Source organism: Haliaeetus leucocephalus, unplaced genomic scaffold, assembly GCF_000737465.1.
Source record: "Haliaeetus leucocephalus isolate CR32 unplaced genomic scaffold, Haliaeetus_leucocephalus-4.0 Scaffold556, whole genome shotgun sequence".
Classification (NCBI taxonomy): domain Eukaryota; kingdom Metazoa; phylum Chordata; class Aves; order Accipitriformes; family Accipitridae; genus Haliaeetus; species Haliaeetus leucocephalus.
In genome coordinates, this window is record NW_010972992.1 from 4,267,230 (window position 1) to 4,288,450 (window position 21,221).

A 21,221-nucleotide genomic window follows, 5' to 3' on the forward strand; every position below is an offset into this window, starting at 1 on the left:
ATAAAAACCATGTTACGAACCCACTGAACTCACCAACCCGGGTGTTGTTATTCTTCTTCCTGTGTCAAAACAAAGGCTGATTACACAGTGAAATAGAGTACTTGAATAAGCCAGATGGTGGGTAACTGCTGCTGCTGTCTGTCTTGTTCTGCAGAAAAAAGGTTCACTACCTGGTCATCTTTCCACTAATATGATGCCATTCTCAGTGCCTACTGGCCAGTGGGCTAAACATTTCACAGGGCAGCTGCTCTAAGAAGTTTGTTTCTAGCAAAAAAAAAAAAAAAAAAATTACAAGTTAGCAGTCAGGCTACATGGTTCATAAGGACCAAAATACTCGCCCTAGAACTGTTGCTATGCTGGAAAGACAAGGAACATGAGACAGAGAAATAAAACTTGTGATTTGCAACAATACCTGCTGGTAAGAAGGTCTGGCTTCTTCCAAATTCTCTGCTGGTGGGTTGGATCTCTTCAACAAAGTACACAAACACCCCATCAGCAGCCAGAGGCCCAGAGTTAGATTTTTTTGAGCAACAACGGCTATGACGGCGTTTTCTGGGATTCATCAGGTTGGGGAAAGGAAAAAATGTGACCTCTTGAATTGGTAAAGGTTCTAAGAAGCAAAAACTATAGGAAGAAAAAGAGCAGCAGAAGAAAACTGCCTTTTACTCTGCACCAGAAATCTTGAGGTAAACGAATTGAACACTGGCAACATGGAGGAAAAGGGGGGAAAATGAACCCGCAGGGATGCTTGTACTGTAAACCTCGTAAGTCACTCTGCAAGGCACATACCTCAGCAACATATTTTCCACATTTCACCAACTGCTGTTGTCCAGGCACTTTCTATTTTCAAAACCTTCTATGTATATGAAATGTACACAGGCAGGACAATACTTTTTCATCACATCCCTGCGTTCAGTTGTGTTTTCTTTTCACAAGGATTCTTGGCTTGGAGAAATGAAAAGTGCCATCTCTTAAGAAAAGCCTTTCCTTTTAAACACTTTCAAATTTGCCCTGTTTTAGCTAAACGTGACGTTCTTTGTGAACGTTAAACAGTGGAGAGAGAGACTGAGAGGGAGAGGGGGAGAGAGAGACACACACACACACTCACTCCTGGGGAAGATATTCGTCCATTTAAGGAATGAGAAATCATCACATTCAGCAGCAGGTCTAAATACAGTAATACGAAGGTCCCTTTCGCTCCCCCTGAGCAGGAAAATGTCACTGTGTACCAGACACCCAAATACTCAGGAATCAAGTAAATCCCTCATTTTTAAGAAGGGAGCCAAATACTTCTGTTGAACAAAGATGGGACTGCAGTAGTTACGAACTACTTGCTGTACGCCATTTCTTTCAATGGCTTCTGTACTGACATGGCAGGGTTAGACCAGTCATGGGATACGGCACAGCATTCCCTGCTGGTAGATAAGACTAAGGGGCAGTGGGTTATCTCACATGCTCCCTTCAGCTCCTCCTGCTGCTGGGGGTGGAAAGGAGCAGGGTGCTGCATTCTGCGCCCTGCAGAGCCTCCTGCTGGGAGGAAAGGAACTGGAATAGCTGCTTTTTACTCACTTGATGATGCATCCATCTCACCCTCTGCAACATCGGAGGCAACCTAGCATCACAGTATTGTTGGAGCTATTTATATTGTACCTTACATTGCACTTACACCGTTCTCTACACTGCCTCCTGCTGGTATAACCTAGTATTGGAGCAGGCAGAAAAATCAACCATAAATGTCCTTCAGAAAACATTTTATAAGGACTGAATTTCTGTAATAGTCCCTCTTCCCTCCCTTTACCACCCTGCATGCATATTTCTCCCCAAAATAAGAGCCACAGTAATCCAGTAATAGCCTGGTGTTAAATAGTGGTAACTCATATTTATTACAATTATATACAATCGTATTTTATATTTGAAATCTATACATGATCACACAGACGAGCACACTTGCTTGGTGAGGACAGTGAGACTCAGTTGTTACAAGAATTGCTCTGCTAAGAGACTCTGATGCAGTGAATAATATAATTGGACACCACCATTTTACCAGCTGAGAACACAATGCTGCAAATGAGAGGTTTCAAAATTCACTGTTTATTTGTGTATAGCCCCAATGGGGCAAAAAAAAGGCTGGACTGGGTAAGAAGGGCCAGTGGTTAACCTCAGAGCTGGAACTGTTCTCTCCTCTGTAAAGACTGCTTCGCTGAAGCAGGTGCCTGTCACTGGGTAGGTACAGGTCTCAGCTGATCATTTAAGATGGATTTTCTCCTCTTTTAGGGAGAAACACAGGCTAAAAACCATTGCAAAGATTCAGAATTAACCAACTATTTCAACATCTGATACCAACTCATTCATTCACTCATTCAGGGTAGCTATAAATAAAATGTAAGATGTCAAAAACTGATGTGAGCTCCTTGTCTTTGGAGGAGGAAGGGTAATAATTGGGATGAGTGGAGTCAACTTCTTTTAAAGCCTTCCTTTACTGGGGACCAATCGATAACAAAGCCACCTGTTCTCATGGATTTTACTGTGGCCATGAAACCTGGACTTGGTCCCTAGCATGAGACCACTTTAATGAGTTTAAGCATGTGGGGTGGAAATAGTGTTCTTTGGACCCCACAGAAATTTAGTGTTTTTAGATGCTAGGTAGTTTCAGGAATTGGAGGCTTGACATAAGGCTTGGAAGAGCCAAGGCTAAGATTTGGTGAGGAATTCAGGGTTAAAACGTTCTTTTTTTGGCAACAGAATATCAAGTAGTTTGAGAAATAAAACAGAGGGTTATTTTGGGAAACAGAGAACTGGTTTGGGCCTTATGTGGGGATTAAAGGCTTGTGAAATCAAAGAGCTCAGGGCAGATTGGTTTCTGAAATCGGATAGAAGGGACTCTAGGATGCAGCAAAGAGGCTGACTGTTTCAGGAGAGATGGTGTTTTTGTAAAAGGACTTATTCTGTAGCTGTGGTGCATGGTAAGGCGATTGGTCTTCCAGCCTAGGCAGTGGCCCCAGCTCAGGGGGAGAAGGTGGGTCTGGGAGGGGAGAAGAAGCCACTGCAACACTGCAAAGCCCTGTGGTGAAACAGGGCCCACCTTGTTCACTGGGCAATCATGACCCTGCTGAAGGTCAATCATGGGAGAATCACTGGACAGGATGGTGGCACTTCTCTCCACAAAATGGGAGAGGCGCCAGGGACAGTGCAGGAGGCTAGGGAAGATGTACAGCAGCAGCAGCAGCAGCAGAAGCCAGGGTGCCTTAGTCAATCTCATTCTCATTGCTGGCTCCCTCAGGTCTTCGTAGCTTTTCCACTTGCTCATTAATCTGACCATCCCCTCCTCGCCGGTCCTCAGTCTGGACACCCAGACATTCCTCCTCATCTACATGGCTAACGTCATCATCCTCATCGTCCTCTTCCTCCTCTTCATTCCTTTTCGTTTCCCTTTTCTCCTCCTCACCCTGCACCTCCATCCGCACTTGGCTCTTGACGTCAATCACTGCCTTGTTGCCCTCCTCCGTGCTCAGCAGATGGCAGCTGACCTTCGAACCCTCAGGGCTGTGGTTCTCCTTGACTGGTGATGAGGTGGTAGACTCGTTGCTGACAGGTGAGATGTCACTGCTGCTATTATGGTTGGCAACAACAGGGTTGGAGGGTGAGCTTGGCTTCACTGGGATCTGCCATGACGGGATCTTAGGTGCTGAAGGGGAGGGAGGGAACTGCCTCCTTGGGGGAGGGGAAGAGGGGAAGAAAAGGAGAGAAAGGGGCTTTTATTAAAAAAACTGAGGGGTTATCATTAGAGAGAATGGTATGTGCACTGGGGAAGTCATGTAAAGCAGGACTGAAACCACAAGTCTTTGCCATAAATGAACAAAACCAAGGCCACTTCACTTCTTCAGCCAGAATCTCAAAGTGCTTTACAAGCACCCTGTAATCAAGCCTGCATACAGGGAAAATATCACAGCTGGGCAATCTGAAGTACTAAAACGATCTGGTTTGGCCAATTTCAGAGAGTAAGCTAGCACTCAGGAATGCTGCCTGTGGAAAGACATGGGTGTCCCTTTATAAAACAATCACTAATTAATTGGTAAAGAAAATTCCCATTGGAGTAAGAAGTCAGACACACCAGGTCCTTGTGCCTGAGCCAAGGAATTTCACCACCTGGCTCTCGCCTCCACTGTGATACACAGCTATTGCATTCTGGCTCATTACAACCCAGAGCCTATCTCCTAGTCCCAGCATGCACTTCACATGTTTGGGCCAGATCCTGGCTGCCGCAAACTGGTTCAGCGTCTCTGACTTGAATGGAGTCAAGCTAGCTTGCACCAGCTGAGAAAGCTGGCTGCTCTGTCCTCGAGTCCTTTCCAGGTGGGCTTTAAGGATTTGATAGTAGCAGGCTAATGCCCAGCCCTAATAGGAGAATCCAAGTGCCAAACAGGACAAATATAAGTGCAGTGGGGAGCAGTGGTGCCCTCAGAAAGTCATCTATCATGAAGAGCAAAGCAAAAAAGCCTGTCTGATCTAGTACTCCCCATGCATCCTTGCTTTGTGTACATGAAGATTGGGAGTATGAAGAGGTAGCAGATCAAGCTCTGAAAAGGATGCTGTGACAGGGAGTCCTCGTGCCCCTCAGGTGAGCTGGCTAGTGCCACAGACAAGACCAGAGCAGATGAAAGCTGGCTGCCTTCCTACAGTGAGTGCTCGAACACAGCAGATTACATTTTCTTAGACTGAACTGGGAGCAGTAGTTGATCTCACCTCCCTCCTCCTGCTGCCACCACCAGCCATCGAAGAACTCTGCTGATCTAACCTCCATTTCCTGTGAGTGCAATATGCTAATGTCTGCATTATTCAACCAGTATAATAATGCAATCAACAAATTCAATCTGGAGACTTTTTTGGCTCCGGTGTTGCTGCTGCCTCCTCACTGCAGAAACATTTGCCTTTTTGTTAAAAAACAACCCCCCCAAAGTTTTCTTTTTTCCAAAAAGCACTTATCCCCCAGCTGCAACTTTCCCATTGCTGAAGAGGTGTCACTAAGTAATGCTCTCTCCCCAGCAGTGATGCTAGTATGACCCAACTTAACAGACAGTAACTTAATATGTGTCCTCAAGCCTCCAAAGCTTTCTACTGTGACTCCTGGGAGGAATGGGAGGTATAGCAAGAATTTAAAAGGATACTAAAGACAATACACTTTTCAGACTTTTGAAAAGCCCACTTGCTGAGATCCAGAACATGTCTAGTCCAATCTTAGACTGATCTTTGAAGTCCATCTCTTAGGAAACAGATGGCTTGAGAAGACTTCGTTACATGTAGAAGGAGGCAAGGGAGTCACACTAGAGGGAAAGGATCAATAGCTGAAAAGCTAGATAAATTCTTAAGTAATGTACTTGGTAAAAAAGAATTTCTTCAAGAACTGAGATCTGATCCTTGTTCTTATGACTGTCCCACAGGCTGGGATTTATATCACCTCATTTCAGACATCTACTACATTATAAGATGTCTGTACCTGAGCTAGCTAATCGAGAGAAACAGGCTCTGCTGAAGTGCGATTCTTTTCATCCTGGTTATGCCCTAACCATGAACAGGTCAGCTGAACTGTATCCAGAAGTGACTCTCTCTGTAACAGAATGCAGGTGCAGATCCTGTGGCGAATGGCAGAGAATTCCTCGATCATAAACAAAAAGGAAAAATCTTATTAATCACCCAAGGCGCTCTGTGATTTAAGGCAAGTTTGAAAAGCATTTTGAGACCTGCAAATAGAAAGTGATAGTGGAGTGCAAAGTGGTATTATTAAAATAGCAATAACAGGATACAGAGTCAGTTCCTGTTGGTAATGCCTTTCCTCTCCATGATTGAGAGGATCCCAGAAAGCAACCCTTTCCCCACACAATAATCTGCTCACATATTCCACCCATACCGGTTCAGGAGAAGTCCTTTTAATGAGTAGATCTCAGATTTCAATTCATTAATATTCTGCGACTCCAGAATCCAGTTGGTGGAAGTTGTGGCCTAGAACATGAAAAAGACGACATAAAGATCAAAGTATGAACTGGGAGATAGTTCACAAATGTCACTTTTTTCTATGTTATCCTCCCTCTCCTCCCATCTGGGAATCTTGAGCCCTGGGGATAACATACATAAGCTCATTTAAAATCTCTCAGATCTGAGCAAAACAACTTGCACAATAAAGAAGGACCTGAATGGATCCCCATGATGATCAGAAATAATAATTGACTCAAGGTGCTAAGACTATTCAAGTATTTGCTTTCTGTTTGGGGGACTAATTCATCTTGTCTCCAACATACCATGCACAACCATTGCTGAAGCATCTCAAGGGGATCTTTCTTTTTTGATTAGGAGGCCACCAGCACTTGTGAGAATTCAGACAAAACTAGGTCTACATAGGATGTTTTCCACCAACATATCAGGCACAGAACAATACACAAAAGCGGAAAACTGAATCATGTGACGCTGACCTAATGAATGACTTCTAGAGAACTAGAACTAGGATCCTGAAAGGCAGTGGGAGTTGCACTGAATCAGGTCCTTTGCTCTTCCCTGTGACTGCACTTAGTTGAGGCAACAGATTCAAATATTATACATTAACAACTATTTTAAAATTATTTGTTCATTTCTCCTAAATCATGAAATAAAGAATTTCTTATCTGCACTCTGTGGTGTTTAGAGGTGGGCTGATAAATTGATGCTTGAAAGTTGCAAAAATTTTCACTACTAGATCTGAAGAATTAGAGCTATGCTTGAGTTACCAAATTGCATCTCCAGGAAGGAGCTGGACTAGGCACTGTCTTTTGGATATTTCAAGGCAATGAATGCAGTTTGGTGGGGAAAAATGATAAGTAACTCATGGAAGCCTGGTACAGCTGCCATCAGCACTGCATCAGAATTGGTAACAACTGAGGAGAACATGCTGCAGATACTACTTTTGGCACTCTTCCTTTTAACCCTTTTGGGAACTTGAGAAATAGGAGGAACATTCTGAAAGACAGATCATGGCCTGTGGTTACCCCATTCTATCATTCTAGCAATTCGTGTAGCGATGGGCTGAGTATGGGACCAAAGAATACTCATGTCTAGCACTTCCCATAGTAATTTCTGCTAAAAGCCATTAGGAATGAACCCATTTGTGAGCATCACTCCAGAGATACTCCTAATAAATCCCCTGACAAAGCAATCCAGGACTGGAATAACACAAACCCCCTCCTCGGCAGTTCCTACTAGATGTAGCCAGAACTGGTTGTTCCTACTTATTCTTTAAACAGACTCCAGTTAGTGCTGAGTAACCCTGAACACCTTCACAGCCAGCACTCCTCACAGTGACTTCTGGGCTGTGAACCCAGTGAGCTGGGAGAGGCTCAGTCTGTAGGAGCTGTGATATACACAGATGCGTTCCCTTGGGATTCACACTCCCAGCCCTCAGACAGCAAGAATCCAGGAGCCACTGTTCTGGCTTTCCAAGACCTTGAAAGCTACAGCAGCACATTAACAAGGGAGTGATTTCCACTCACTGGCCTGCAAAGGACTCAAATTTCCAAAACACATATGGTGCCAGATGCCTAGGATTTAGAAATAAAATCTGACATCTGGGGCTTTTTAGCCAGTCTCTTTAAAAAACAGTTGTAGAAAATTCAAGCCTTGAATTTTTATGTACGTTTTTTAATTACTTAAAGTCCCTCTTTTTAATTTTTTACAGCATGCCAGTAGGAGTTTGAAAAGCAGATATAAAAACTTACATTACAGCTGAGAAAACACAGCTTTTATTCTTTGGTTTGTGGGGTTGCCCAAGTTTTTCTTTGTACACATGAGGTTTAGATATCATAACAATGTGTGCTACCATTTCAGTGCAGGGGGTAGAGAGGGGGGGAGGAAAAACTTCTTCAAGACTCTCTAAACCACCAAGAGTCTTATGCCCTTTTTCCTTCTTAAAGCTCAACATGTGGTCTTAATCTTAACACTTAAGACCTGAAAACAGTTTTCCAATTTCCGGACTGGCTCCAGGCCACTGACAGGCCACAGTTCCCAAGGAAAATTGAAGTAGAGTGTTGTGACCATAAACTGGCTTTCATGGTTGGGTTTACAGCTGTGCCACTGAGGGATTCCTACTGTACAGTGTGCACACCACATAGTCAGCTGTGGCCCACCAGTTACACACCATCAAAAGGTTTGTATGAGATTAAAGTACAGGTAAGGGGAGAAGACAGCTGTTCATGCTATAGGTAAAAGACTGTAAGCATTGTCTAAGGGATTTCACAGCAAAAAGAAAAAATCTCACCCTGTGCAGAGAATACTGCAAGACGACTGGGCCCTGCATAATGACAAGTTTGTGAGTGAGAGGAAGACTTCATCTCTATGTGACTGGTTCAAATCCATCCCACCTCACATGTAACCAACACTTACTGGCTAATAGAATGCTTAGGCCAATGGCTGCAAAGTACTTTGGAGATGAAGAGCACTATTCTCATTGCCAGAAAGAAAATCAATTTTGGTTAGAAGTGGTTACTTGTAGTTACACACGTAACAACACAAACTAGTCAGAACTGATGGTTTTATTGCCAGGGTCAAGTCAGCAGTCAAGGGGAATGGGCCACTGTGTGTTACTAATGTGGGGCCACCTGTTACACTGAGATGACCAAAATCATTGAAACAAGAAACCAAACAGTAAGAATGTTTGGTCATTACCTGGCCTGGTATCCGAAAAGGTGACTTAAATACAGTACTTCGTGTGTGTGCTTGGCTGAACAGGATTAAGCAATTGTTTTGACGATGTACAAGGGTACAGGAGAAATTTAAACATGTAAAATTACATATTGCACACAAATAAAACCTCTGCACAACTGGCCTTTACCTCTTTTGGTCAGTGGACTAAACAGCACAATTATTTCATCTCAAATGCAATGCAGAAGATACAGAGCTGAGAACAGGTCTGAGGTCTCAGACACACAGGCTGCGTACAAAGCTAGATAGCAAAGCCCTCTCAGAAGTTAGATATATTTCACTGAGTACCCAGTTAACATCCAGTGCTTTAAACAGACCACCTATGCAGAAGTCAGATGCAGAGAAACTGTCTGGGGATATGACAGAGCTGAAGGCTGGATTGTGAACCTAATAAGGTGCTTTCCATGTGCCCACAAAAGAAGCCATGCATGTTCCAAAGAAGATGGTGATGTTGTAAACGTAAAGAGTTGGAAGTGGATACCTTAGAAGCAGCCAGTTCTTGGGTGAGCTCCTGGATTTTCTGTTGTTGCTGGATCAGCAGTTCCTGGACAGCTGCTAAAGTTGTCTGTAACTGAGTCACTATGAGGGAAAAAGCAGGAGAGCATTAAACTGAGACACATGCACATATATGCACTCACACACGTCCTTCCTGCTGTCTAGCTACAAAGATGCCTCTATTCCTACTATATTTAATTTATCTATGCCCGCCTGCTCACTTTAATCCATATGATTTATCTGCAGTACGGGTAATCTACCTGCACTGCATCTAACCTCCAGTATTTCTAGTTTATCTTCCCATTGTATAGTATGAGTATATCCGTCCAAAACCTCTCCCTTCTAATTATATTGGTTTATGATTTGTACATCTCCCTGAACTTACACAATGTTTGTATCATTTATCTATCTTGGGCCTCACGCAGGCAAACACTGGGGCTAGCTCCAATCTGGGAAGAGGCTGGTCTCAGGATTGACCTTAAGGTATCATGAGAAATGAAAGACGCTTTTCTTCTCACCCTCCACTAAAAAGTGTAATTAGCATCCTCCCACTCTCAACCCACCGGCTCCTTCAACCCCAACATCTTTAACAAACTTACTGCTGAAAATCATACTTTTTTCCATCCCACCAACTGAATATACTTTGCACTTTTCCCCTTTTATTTCAGGTGAACGCCCTGTATTCCCCCAGCAAACACTGAAGAACTTCTGCTGGACTCCAGCTGTAGGAGAACTTTTTCTACTTTGGTACTTTATCCAAAGATTCCAGGCAGTAAACAAGCTGATAAAATAAAATAAAATTAAAACCTCTATTGGTGTGACAGGTAACAGCTAATCCAGACCATCATTAGGGCATCGGGTAATGAACAGACACCCTATAGAGTCAATAACAGAGAAGGTGGTTAAGGTCAGGGAGGCACAGTAATTACAGACTCTCCTGACCCTTCCTCGGATTTTCAGATGGAAGGTGGGGGGAAAACACAAAAAAAAAAGCCCCTGAAAACATCAGAGAAGCAGAAATTAAAAATGAACTTTACAGCCCTCCGAAAGGCTGTCATTTTATTCCCCTTATTAATATTCTGAGGTTGGGAGCCTTTCCGTAAAAACATAATTAATTGAGGCCGCGCCGACAGTAAACAAGCAATTTCAAATTAAACCGAAATGACGGCGGCTTCATTTGCAAATGTGAACAGATTCTCAGAGCAGATAAATGAAGTCACCACATAAAGTGGAGATGGAGGGAAAGAAAAGGGTGGGAGTCTTGGCAGAATGGAGGATACAGGGAGAAAGGCTTTGAGGGGTGAATTGATGGAGTCATTAATCTTTACCTGTCTGTGTCACACTGCCACTCATCTCAGAAATGTTTGACTCAATCCTCTGAAGTTGTTTCCTGTCTTCTTTGCCTCCCATGATGAGAGGAAGCAGGTATTTCTGCATGGAGTACAGAAACTTTTTTAGGAAATAGGCATATGCAAAGTGGTCTTCCTAATCTACCTTGAAACATCCTTGAAGCCCACACCCCAAACCTTAGCCTTTATCACAGAGCCAGTGATCATTTATCCACACACCTGGCTGAGAAAAGAAATTCCCTCTACAGCAGGTGTTGAAGTTGCAGAAGAGAAGATATGAGTTCTGCGGTTAGATTTTCGGAGGTGCTAAAAAACAGTTCCTAACTCCATTTAAGGTTTCCTGGTACAGCTCTCAGTCCAGAGAAACGTCCGTCACATACAGAGTACAATTTCAGATCTTATGCTCTCAAATATGAACACACTGATGTGTCACAACACCTGAGCTACATCCACAAGGCAAGAAATGCCAAAGTGGGAAGAAGAGAAGAAAGGCCCAGGAAAGGCCAGAGGAAGCACAAGCCAGGGAATGAAAGGTATTATAAAAACTTTTGAAACTTGGCAGGGGAAGGGTTACGAGTCACAGAGGGGAAAAGCAGGGATCTGGAGCACGGGGAATAGAGAAAGGAAATGGAGCAGTTAACAACAGTAGGAGAGAACTAAAGATCCAGGGCTAAAGGAAGTGAGAACCAAGCTAGTACAGGATGGGAGGCAGTTCAGTGACACTGTACACAGCCATGAGATCTACCTCATTCTGCCCTTGCAGAGGATGGACTGCATCTAATAGGTCACAACTCTAACTACCATGGGTCCTTCTGCAGCACTGCTCCTATGAACTGAATATGCACTTTAACAAGGGCATATCCAAGCACAACATGGCAGGTGAAAAAAATGTGAGAGAAGGATGGTCTAGGATGTGGAAATAGTCCTGATAGTGCCTATCAATTCTTTTTCATCCTGCCTTTTGATCCATGTACACCCACTGCAGAGGCATACATACAGGATGGCTTCTGAGGCAGAGCTGATTATCCAAACTGACATGTGTGGGACAGCCTTCTTTTACACTTAATAGCACCAGTTTAAGATTTCAGTGTCGCTGTACACAGCCCTTACCCGCACAAAGCACATGTACACATACATGTTTACAGTCAGACATTCTGAAAAGCAAAAAGCTTTTGATGACTTTCACGAACAGCTCTCTCTTAATTTTCACAGAACGCACGTGGGCAACTATGTTGTATCCAGGCATCCTATCTTTCATATAAAAATCACTATTTGCAAACTCCCTCAAAATCCCATGAAGGGCAGAAGGAATTTATCAACTGTTTCCAAAGATGTCTTACTCCTATAAAAGAATATGGGTCTCTGCTAGGCACACAATATGCCTCATGAGGTTTGGATAGACAGCAGAGCAAGAACTGTAAACAAAGAATACAGCACTAGGATATATTAACAGCATGAGTGATATTATGCCAAAAAAAAAATCTGTAAAATCATCAATATGTTTTAGATACGTGTCATTTAGTAACAGCAATATGTTCAGGTCTGCAAGGCCCAGCAGCTGTTGTCTTAACACCCCTCTGGACACTTAGAGCTCCACCATTCTTTGCAAGAATGAAAAGATCAGTAAGGTTGGCATCACTACTTTAATGTAAAAACATAGGGACGACATATCTCAATAAAAAGCCATTCTCTTAAGTCATGTAACTTTACTTGCAGAGATGGAACATGTTGCTTCATCTGGCCTCTCTCTCTTAGCCTGAGACCCAGAAAATTAATGATATGATAGGACAAGAGAAGTAGTTTTAAACCAGAAGGCCAACACTTTGATTTGTGAAATAGATTTTACTAAACAAGGCAGTAATTGTTAATGAAAGAACAAACATGAAAACCATCAACCTCTCATTAAATCTTCATCTCTGTCCCTTTTTCAAAAATAAAGCACAACTTCTACTGGACCAAAGCTCATTACACTCTGCTGTGTTGACCTGAACCACTTATGTCTTTTTATGTAGCCACAGAATATGATTCTTTACCAAAGACATTATCTAATGTCACTTACCACACTGCTGGAAAGCAAATCCAGAGTGAAAGAGTATATTCAACTGGAGAAACATTGAACAAGAAATAAGAAGGGGCTGCTGTCTCTACAGTACACAAGCAGACACACACTTGCTCTAACTTGTTCTAAGCACATTAGATTAGAACTACAGGATGTATGGCAGATCTGGAAATTAGCACCTTCTTTTCAACATTCTGATTGGTTAAAGAAGATTCTTGTGCAGGAGAAAAAAATGGACAAATCATTAGACTGGGGCTATGACAGTAATGTCAGCTGGCCAATGCTGGGAGAATCCCTTTACTGAACTGTGCTTAGTTTCCCCAACTTAAAAAATTCCAAAATACATATATGCGATGAAAATGACCTTGTTTCTAGCAGTTTGAGATCCACTGCTAAAAACTAGTTTTGTTTGCTTGCCTCTTTTTGACTCTGCATTTTCATGTTAAGTGTCTACATTACTCAAATACACCAATGGCAGTGCCAGTAAGAGCAGAGATGCTTCACCAACTTGAAACCAACATGATCATTTGGACACAAGTAGCATAACATTGTTCTCTCAGAGTACAGTGTAAGAGTAGCGAGGGAGATATTACCTTGTAGAGCTGGTGGAATCCAAAGGCAATTCCTGCCATTATGATAGCCAAAGCCCCATAATCTCGCCATCTGGAGCCAGGTGGACCTAAAGGTCAAAATCAAGAAATCATAGTCAGAACTACAGATGACAACATTTTCATACACCCATTTTATCATAGAAAAGAGCAATGAATAATACCAGTTCTGCTGTTTCTTAGCAGGCATAGATTTACTGAGCAGGGGGCATTAAGATGCTGGTACTCCCTCAGGTACAGTATGCAGGCTTCTGGCCCTAGGACATTAAAACATCTCTCCAGACCTCTAGCATTGACACTGGCCTTGCACAAAGTGTCAAAGGGAGACAAATCACAGCAGCAATTAAAAAAGTTCCATCAAGCTGGTTTGCTTTACTCTTTCCTTGCAGAAGGCATGCTGAACCCTACTGCACTTTCCCCAGATAACTGTCTGTGGTGTTAGTACTAGCTAAGGTTAACTCATTACTTGAATACCAACTGTTTTCCACTACCATAATTTTTGAAAATGGGGACAGAGCCAGAGACCCAGAAGAGTGCAGAAAAAAAGAAAGAAGGAAGTGTTTTGAGAAAGAAGATAAATCTATCAGGGCAATAAATGGGCTTATGAACACTGTGTCAGCAATTAGGGACCATTTCAATAAGGAAGGATCCAGTGTCTTTCAAGCCTGAATTACAAATAGGGACCAAAGCACACATAAACAGCAGAGAGAAAATATGCAATTAAATATCTACAGAGAGAGGTAAAGAAGTCAATATTTAACACACAATTCTGCACAGAAGCTTAGAGATTCCACAGAGCAAAGCAAAGATATGGTATGCTCTGCTCCTTCAAGCAGAATTAGAAGATACCTGTAGTTTTCCACCAGCTTTATCCTTTCACCTCCCTCGCAGTTCCCTTAACGAATCTTGTACTGCCCCCGGTTTTCTTTAATAATAAAGAGGATGCAGAGTGATCTTTCCTAAAGTTCAGTGGCAGGATGTGGGCAGAACTGATGAGGTGGAGGCCGGTGTACAGTCTCCAAACAGACAGATCCAAATCTACATGTGACCTACAACATCTCGGAAACGCATTCTGTTCTCCAGAGTTTCAATTTAGGCTTTCACAGGGAGGCTTAACCGGCTGAAATGGCTGGAAGCTTGTCTCCTTTCTGCTTTGCTCACCTATTGCCATTTTTCCTGTTGCTGAGATCTTCTACAGGCATTTCATTGCAGGAGTTACTCCTAATCCCAGCCCTCAGGCTCTAAGACAAGCACTGGCTCTCAAATACTGGCACTTATTGATTATTGCTACATTTTAGGACACAGCTCCTCAAATTATCCGCTGGCTAGAAATCTGAACAAATTAAAGCAGCTCTGTCAGAATTGGTGAATAGTGTCACCAGCAGTATTTTGGGTTGCTGCAGTGGCAGTTTTGGAGCTTAGGCACATGATCAAATTATCATAACTTTTTAACTTAATGAGTTAACACACGTCAGCTAAGCTGCAGTAACTGGCTGTGTACATGTCAGGATTTAAAATGATTTCTGGCTAATCTTGCTGCAAACCCCAGTCATCCATCCCACTTTCCCCTCCTTACTCTGTTCTCACTGTCATTTCTGGTATCTGAAGTCTCTTGGTTGTCCAGTTCTCTGCCCTGAACTTCTGACTAAAAATATCTTTCCATGACAATGCAACTCGTTCCAGGCTGAACTGCCTATTGTAAAGGGTTAATTAATCTCAGAGGGTGTGTGGGTCCAGCTGTGCCCTGTCCAGGGCAGTCCTTGACTGGCTGTCCATAACTACCTCCCAGCTGCGGTGACCTCTGAGTAGAAAGCAGAGGCACCTGTAGGACCCTGTCCGCTTTGCCCTTTCACCTCACTCATCTCCACCTCCATTCCTCTAATGCTTGAGCTAAGAACATTTTATTGCCCCCTGGTTTTCATTATTAATGAAAAGGGACCAGAATGATCTTTCCTAAAGTTCAGAGAGTCTATAAAGACAAGAAGCTGAAATGCCATTTTACTCGTTTTAGAGATGTGTGAAATAATTCTGTCTTGTGGCAAAAAAAAGTGAGGCGGGTGGAGAGGAAAAGTGAGGGAGGGAGGGACGCAGTAAAGGCTCTGCATTGACCACATCAACTTTACAATGTTATGAAGAATGTCACAGCTCTGCCTAAAATCCACATTCAATCTCCCTTTTTCTCTGCAATACTCTAACCTAACATGTGGGGTGGAGAGAAGGTTAGAAGTTTCTCAGTTGTAACCTCAGTCCTCACACTGACTTTTTTGCATATCCTCAATTTCCCCACTTGTAAAACTGGAATAAAATTCAGAGAAAGTGAAAAAGCACTAATAGCCCAGTTACTCTTCAGTTTAGGCACCAGGGAAGTAACAAACCATTCTATATGAGACCCTCAAAAGGCAAATGGAAGGGACACATACATTTTCTCCAGCTGTAAGTCTGCGTGTTCTGTAAGTACATTTAACTTCACAGCAGCAACTGTAAATTGCAATTCCAGAGTAAACACTTACTGGTTTTAAGATCCCCTCCATTCATCTCAGAATTAACTTTCCTGACATCAATTAATTAGGCCTTGTGCATCCAAGTAAGGTCAGCCTCACTAGTATCCACATTTAAAAGTGTAGAAACTGAGGCTGGAAGAGGTGATTTTCCAAGAGAAAACAGTGAACCCATGGAAAGGAGTTGGGGAAAAAAAAGTTTGGATTCTAGTTACCATTTTTAATTGTAAGAGAAAACATTCTGCATTCTACAGCCTCCCACATAATGAAGACACAGGAGTGGGATAGGAAGATCTAAATGGCAAGAAAAACAGTCACTGGAGCTGATTTTTAAGCAGGTGTAAAATCTGCACAAACCCCCATAAATGGAGACCGTAAATACCATGGGGAAGAACACAGACAATACCTGGATGATAAGCATGCAGCTTTGCACACCTTGCTTAGAAAATCCCCTGAGTTTGCTTGTAATTATAGGGGTTAGAAAGGTAAAAAAAAATATAAACCCAATTAATCACTTAAATATTTAAAGTCAGATTTTTGTCCTCACTGCTAGATTAGTATATTTCACAACGCCAACAGCAGACAGCCCTGCTTTTTTACTGGGGGTTCATTTTAGAGCATGTTTAAACTAGTCAGATTGAGTGATGCTTCCAGCAACTAATCGCATGTCAAATAAAAGATATTTTATGTAATAAATTACTGCTACAAGTAATTCAAATGTCATTTATCAGTTTTATTATCAGTCAGGCAAAGTCTTGTTTCTCTATATTAATCAAATTCAAGCTTTTTTTAAGCTTTTTTTTAAGCAGTTTTGACACCTCTTGGCAAAAGTACAAACTGGAGGGAAGGAATTGCTCCTCCAGAACTGGAGGAGAAATAGTAGAGATGGTATTGAGCTAAAATACAGTGTCTAGAAACTTAATTCTTGCTTCTTCCTCACAAAAGTTATTATTGTTTCTCTTAAACCAAACCCAGGAGGAGTTCAGCATACAAAAACTATGCTACTCTGAAGGCTTATAAATATGCTGCTTTCTTGTTAACTTCTTCAAGAATAAGAAAGTACTTACACAGGTAACAGCTATTTCCAACAAAACATTAGAACTTTAAGTAATACCTATACTAGCAGTTCAATTTGTACAAAGGGAAGTGTTTAAGTGGTATGAATTATTTCCTGCAACTTTAAAAATTAGAACAGACTGAGTTGACAACAGCAGGAGATCAAGCAAGTAAAATCAAAAGTTGTGCACAGGATTTATTGCTCTGACTCACAAGAGTGGACATCTTACACTGGAGTTGCTGGCAAGATCACCAACTCACCTGTTTGCTCTATTACTGCTGAATAAACTCTTTTGAGTTGGTTGTGAAGCCATCCTGAACTTCTGTACTCGTAACTCACAGATTTAACGTAATTTTTAAGCATGAAGTAGCAACACCTTGTGGGGAGGGGGACAGAGAGAAATTAGGTTTCTTAAGAGAGAGCACAGTACCCTCCTCAACTGTTTCTCCTTTTTGCTCTGTGGGGGGTAATTCTTTCTCTCTAGTTTTGTGATGTTGTGTAGAGGTGTCAAAACTACTCACAAAAACCTTAAAAAAAACCCAAAATATCAAACACAAAGCGGTTCACAGTCTTCAAGACCTATACTCCAGAAGATCAGATGCTGCTTCACAAGAAACTCAGATGTCGTCTTTGGGGAAGGCAAATATAGCTCATAATCTTTTTCAATATAAGTTCTTCCAAGATGAGTTGTTCCCATCAACGAGTCAACTTACAGATTCAGCAGTCTACCTATCTCATTAGTCCTTTAGATATACTTTTGAACTTCAAACCTTGAAGCATTCCAACACTAGTGTCATGAATACTCTTTAAGAAGATAAGCATTAGAGATAGACAGAAAAAGTAGTATCTGTCTTTCTCTGTACACGACTACTCCTGACAAATCTGTGAAAGTTAAATTGACTTAGTAAACTATCACAGAAACAACTGTCCTGGAGCAGATTTGGACCTATTCAGAAATATTCATTACAGGATTAGCATCCAACTGATGAAACAACCTACAGCAAACAAGGCACCTTGAAAGAGCACTGAGCCACTGCACAGTCTCATCCATCAGCTCTAGAGAAATTCACATACCCTTTTTGCAGTTCTGATACCATGGAAAGCACTTAACAGGAAGACACAAAGATGGATCCATCATTAACACCACTGGTACTACACCAGTCAAGGACTAGAATAGGGCACAGATGACACCTAATCAAAACAAGTATTTTGGTCACAGGAATACCATGTATACTTAGCTATTTATTCTTTTTATACATCCATTTAGAGGTTAAGCTTAAATAGAAGGTCTACAAAGAATGGCTAGAGAGGGGAGGAACAATACCTAATGAACCTATTGTCACCATATCCCTGATTTTGGGGGTTGCTAAAAAGGACTGGCTTACAGGCAAAAGCTTTTGGTTCAAATTATTTAAAAAGCACCACTCAGATCACAAAGCTAGAGCACCAGTTTCCAATTACAACCCCTACAAAAGCTTTACTTTGGTGGTATTTTTATTTACCTTTGGTTTCTGAGCATTACAGAATGATACTGTCAGACTTCTCTTTGGAGCTGTTACTGGGAACATTTTGATGTATAAATGTTAGTTAAGATTCTTACCTAGTAAGAAGAAATTGGGCGCTGGTACTTTGAGGAAAGCCAACATAGTAAAAGTAAAAAAAACAAATAGTGATAAAGCTGCAAGGGTTTACAATGATGACAATGTTTTCCAGTTTGAACTGCATACTTCTGTCCTGCCCTACTCCTATTAGTGGAACACTGTAAAAGAAGGGAAGATTAACTCTTCCAATATTGGGTTGTGATAAGAGTTAGCTGAATGAGCAATGGATAGCACTAAGAGGGATCTGGCACTGTTTCTTCAGCAAGAAAGCATATTTTGCTTTTCTGGCATTTTCTGTGAAATATGGCAGACAGGTATTAGCCCAGGAGACAGAATTCAGTCCTGGAGTTCACCAGCACACCTAATACAACAGTCAGAAATATTCCAGTTCTGAGCCCAACACCATCACAAATGTTTTTATTCCCAAACTGTGCCAAACCAGAGTATTTAAAAACTCAGAAAACAAGTCTAGTACTGTCTCTAGCAATAGCAAAACTGTGCCATAAACTAATAAACAGAGCCCTAAGTGGACAGTTACATTGGTTATTATCTGACCTAGAGCTGTTTAGAAGCAGTATCAAAATTCTATTCTTAATACTTGGCAGGTAAGTGAAGTGATTTTCAAACTGCCAGACACACATGTGAGCTGAACAGCTTCTTTTGATGGATTTTTAATGGTGTGTACTTTGGTTTTTATTGTTTGGAGCTTAGATACTTTTTTGTGAGGTTTGTTTTAAAATGCAAATATATATGTAAATTTTGAGTCTACACAGATTATGTTGGGACTTAAAAAATTCTTTGAGAGTGTATTTTGTACACAAAATCATACAATCACATCCACACAGTCTACACAGAATTTCTGCTGTCACTCCTCAAATTATTTAAGATTGAAGAGAGAAAGTTTGTTAAAATTAAGGATCCATATTTACTGTTTATTATTATTTGTAACCTGACAGCACTCTTAAAACTCATTTATGCTGGGGGTCCATTGTACCAGACCTTAAACTCACACACAGGAAGTTACAGACTAAGTCCTGAAGACATTATATTCTAGCTTGCTGTTCATGCTGAAAATACACCTCTTTCAAGTAACTGTTCAAGGCATTAACTGTCAGAGTTCAAGGAATATCTGGATGATGCTCAGTCATATGGTTTAGTTTTAGGTAGTCCTGCAAGGAGCAGGGAGTTGGACTCCACGATCCTTACGGGTCCCTTCCAAATCGAGATATTCTATGATTCTATGAACTGATTGGTTGCCTGACTAGTTAAGAAAGTCCTCTAAAATACAAAACTTTGTGATGATGTGCAACAGTTTATCAAACAGAGTCCACTGTTGCAATAACTAAAGACGTAATAGTGTTGCACTTTTACAGCACCTTGTATCCAAGAATGTATCAGCTCTATCACATATTAATGATCTAAATATTAGAAAATCCTACTGATGAGCGGAAGCATGACCTTAAGTTTTAGAAAGGAAGACTGAGTCCTATGTTGACTAAATGCTGAATCTAATTAGTATTGACTATATACTTTCAGGTCAAGAGGTGTCATAGGCTAGTATGTATGATGTTTGTTTGTAGATTATGATAATTTGTATCTCATTTTCCTTGTGTAATATGATCTTGTCATAGGCATCAACAACTATGAATTGCATTCAAAGTAACATTTGGTGTCTGATTCTGACAAAAAGTATGGCATTAGTTGAAATCTAGGATCTGGCGCAGAAATCTCTGAAATTGCTGCAGAAATCACTGCAGAAAGCAACAGGACCAGATGTTTTTCAAAGTGTTACTTACTATACACCACAGGGTGAGAGGGCTGAGTTGGCACCGACTGTGTAGAAGGACCTGGGGACTGTGGCTCATCCGTGCTTGTGCCCGACTGCTGGAAAGCCAGGTCAATTTCTTCATCTGTCAGGCCTGGGGGAGCAGAGGAAATGAAATCAGTTTAGCACCTTTACCCACTTGATGCACGCATAATTAAATTCTCAAGCCAGGCAGAACCCTTTCAAGCTGCAAAGAATTTTGGCACTGACTTGAGCAGTAATGCCTCCCCAATTTTGGATTCACTGGAATGTCTCCCTCTCTCTTTCTCTGTTGCAATTTAACCTTAAGCGACAGAATATTAGCCTCAACGCTGCTTCCAAATGTGGCTCATTCAATTTCCTTAATTTATCCTTGAGTTTATTGCTGCTTTTGAAGTAGCTTTCTATTGCAATTCTCCATTCTTCCCCCGAAAAAAAGATACCATCAACTGCAAATGTGGCTCATTTTAATCTGTAATGGTGTAAAAAAAAAAAAGAGGGGAAAAAACTAACAATAATGCATGAAAACAGACAGGGAAACAAAAAACTAATTATTGGGTTAGACGACTAATTAGTCTAGATCGTTTCCGAAGACGGGAATAATTTGCTTTATTTTATGACAAATGCAGAAATAAAAAGAAAAAATCAGGACTGACTGTGATTAGTATGAATGGGACACAGAATGTAAGGAGGAAATAAAACTATAACAAAACAGATCAAAACAAGGCCAAGCCCAAACTTTCAGCTTAGCGTTGCCCCGGCCTATTGCTGCATGATTAGATTGCCCTAGGGCAGCCTGGTTTTTATTTCACGCAGAGCTGTAGTAATACTGCACACATGGTACATGTTGGTGCAGTCACTCCTGCCATCAGGAAATGCCAGGATGACCATCTGTAATTGGCCACAACATATGGGAAGGATTTGGCCAACAAGGGGGGAAAGAAAAGCAGCTAAAGGATTCACGATGACCAGCATCTGTGAAGAAGGAAGCACAGCTGGATTATTTTTTCCAACAGGAGAAAACATCCT

General features: G+C 41.6%; 1 protein-coding gene across 1 annotated transcript in view; it reads right to left on the reverse strand.

The window, feature by feature from the left end:
• Window positions 1-1,854: 1,854 nt before the first annotated feature.
• Window positions 1,855-21,221, reverse strand: part of PEX14 (peroxisomal biogenesis factor 14) — a 73,028-nt gene continuing 53,661 nt past the window's right edge. Inside the window, exons 5-10 of the mRNA XM_010577526.1 lie at window positions 20,185-20,307; window positions 13,218-13,303; window positions 10,545-10,647; window positions 9,203-9,300; window positions 5,906-5,997; window positions 1,855-3,711 (exon numbers count right to left, since the gene is read on the reverse strand). Of these exons, the coding sequence (XP_010575828.1) occupies window positions 3,246-3,711; window positions 5,906-5,997; window positions 9,203-9,300; window positions 10,545-10,647; window positions 13,218-13,303; window positions 20,185-20,307 (968 nt within the window). The 3' untranslated portion in view covers window positions 1,855-3,245. The remainder of the gene's footprint in view (window positions 3,712-5,905; window positions 5,998-9,202; window positions 9,301-10,544; window positions 10,648-13,217; window positions 13,304-20,184; window positions 20,308-21,221) is intronic.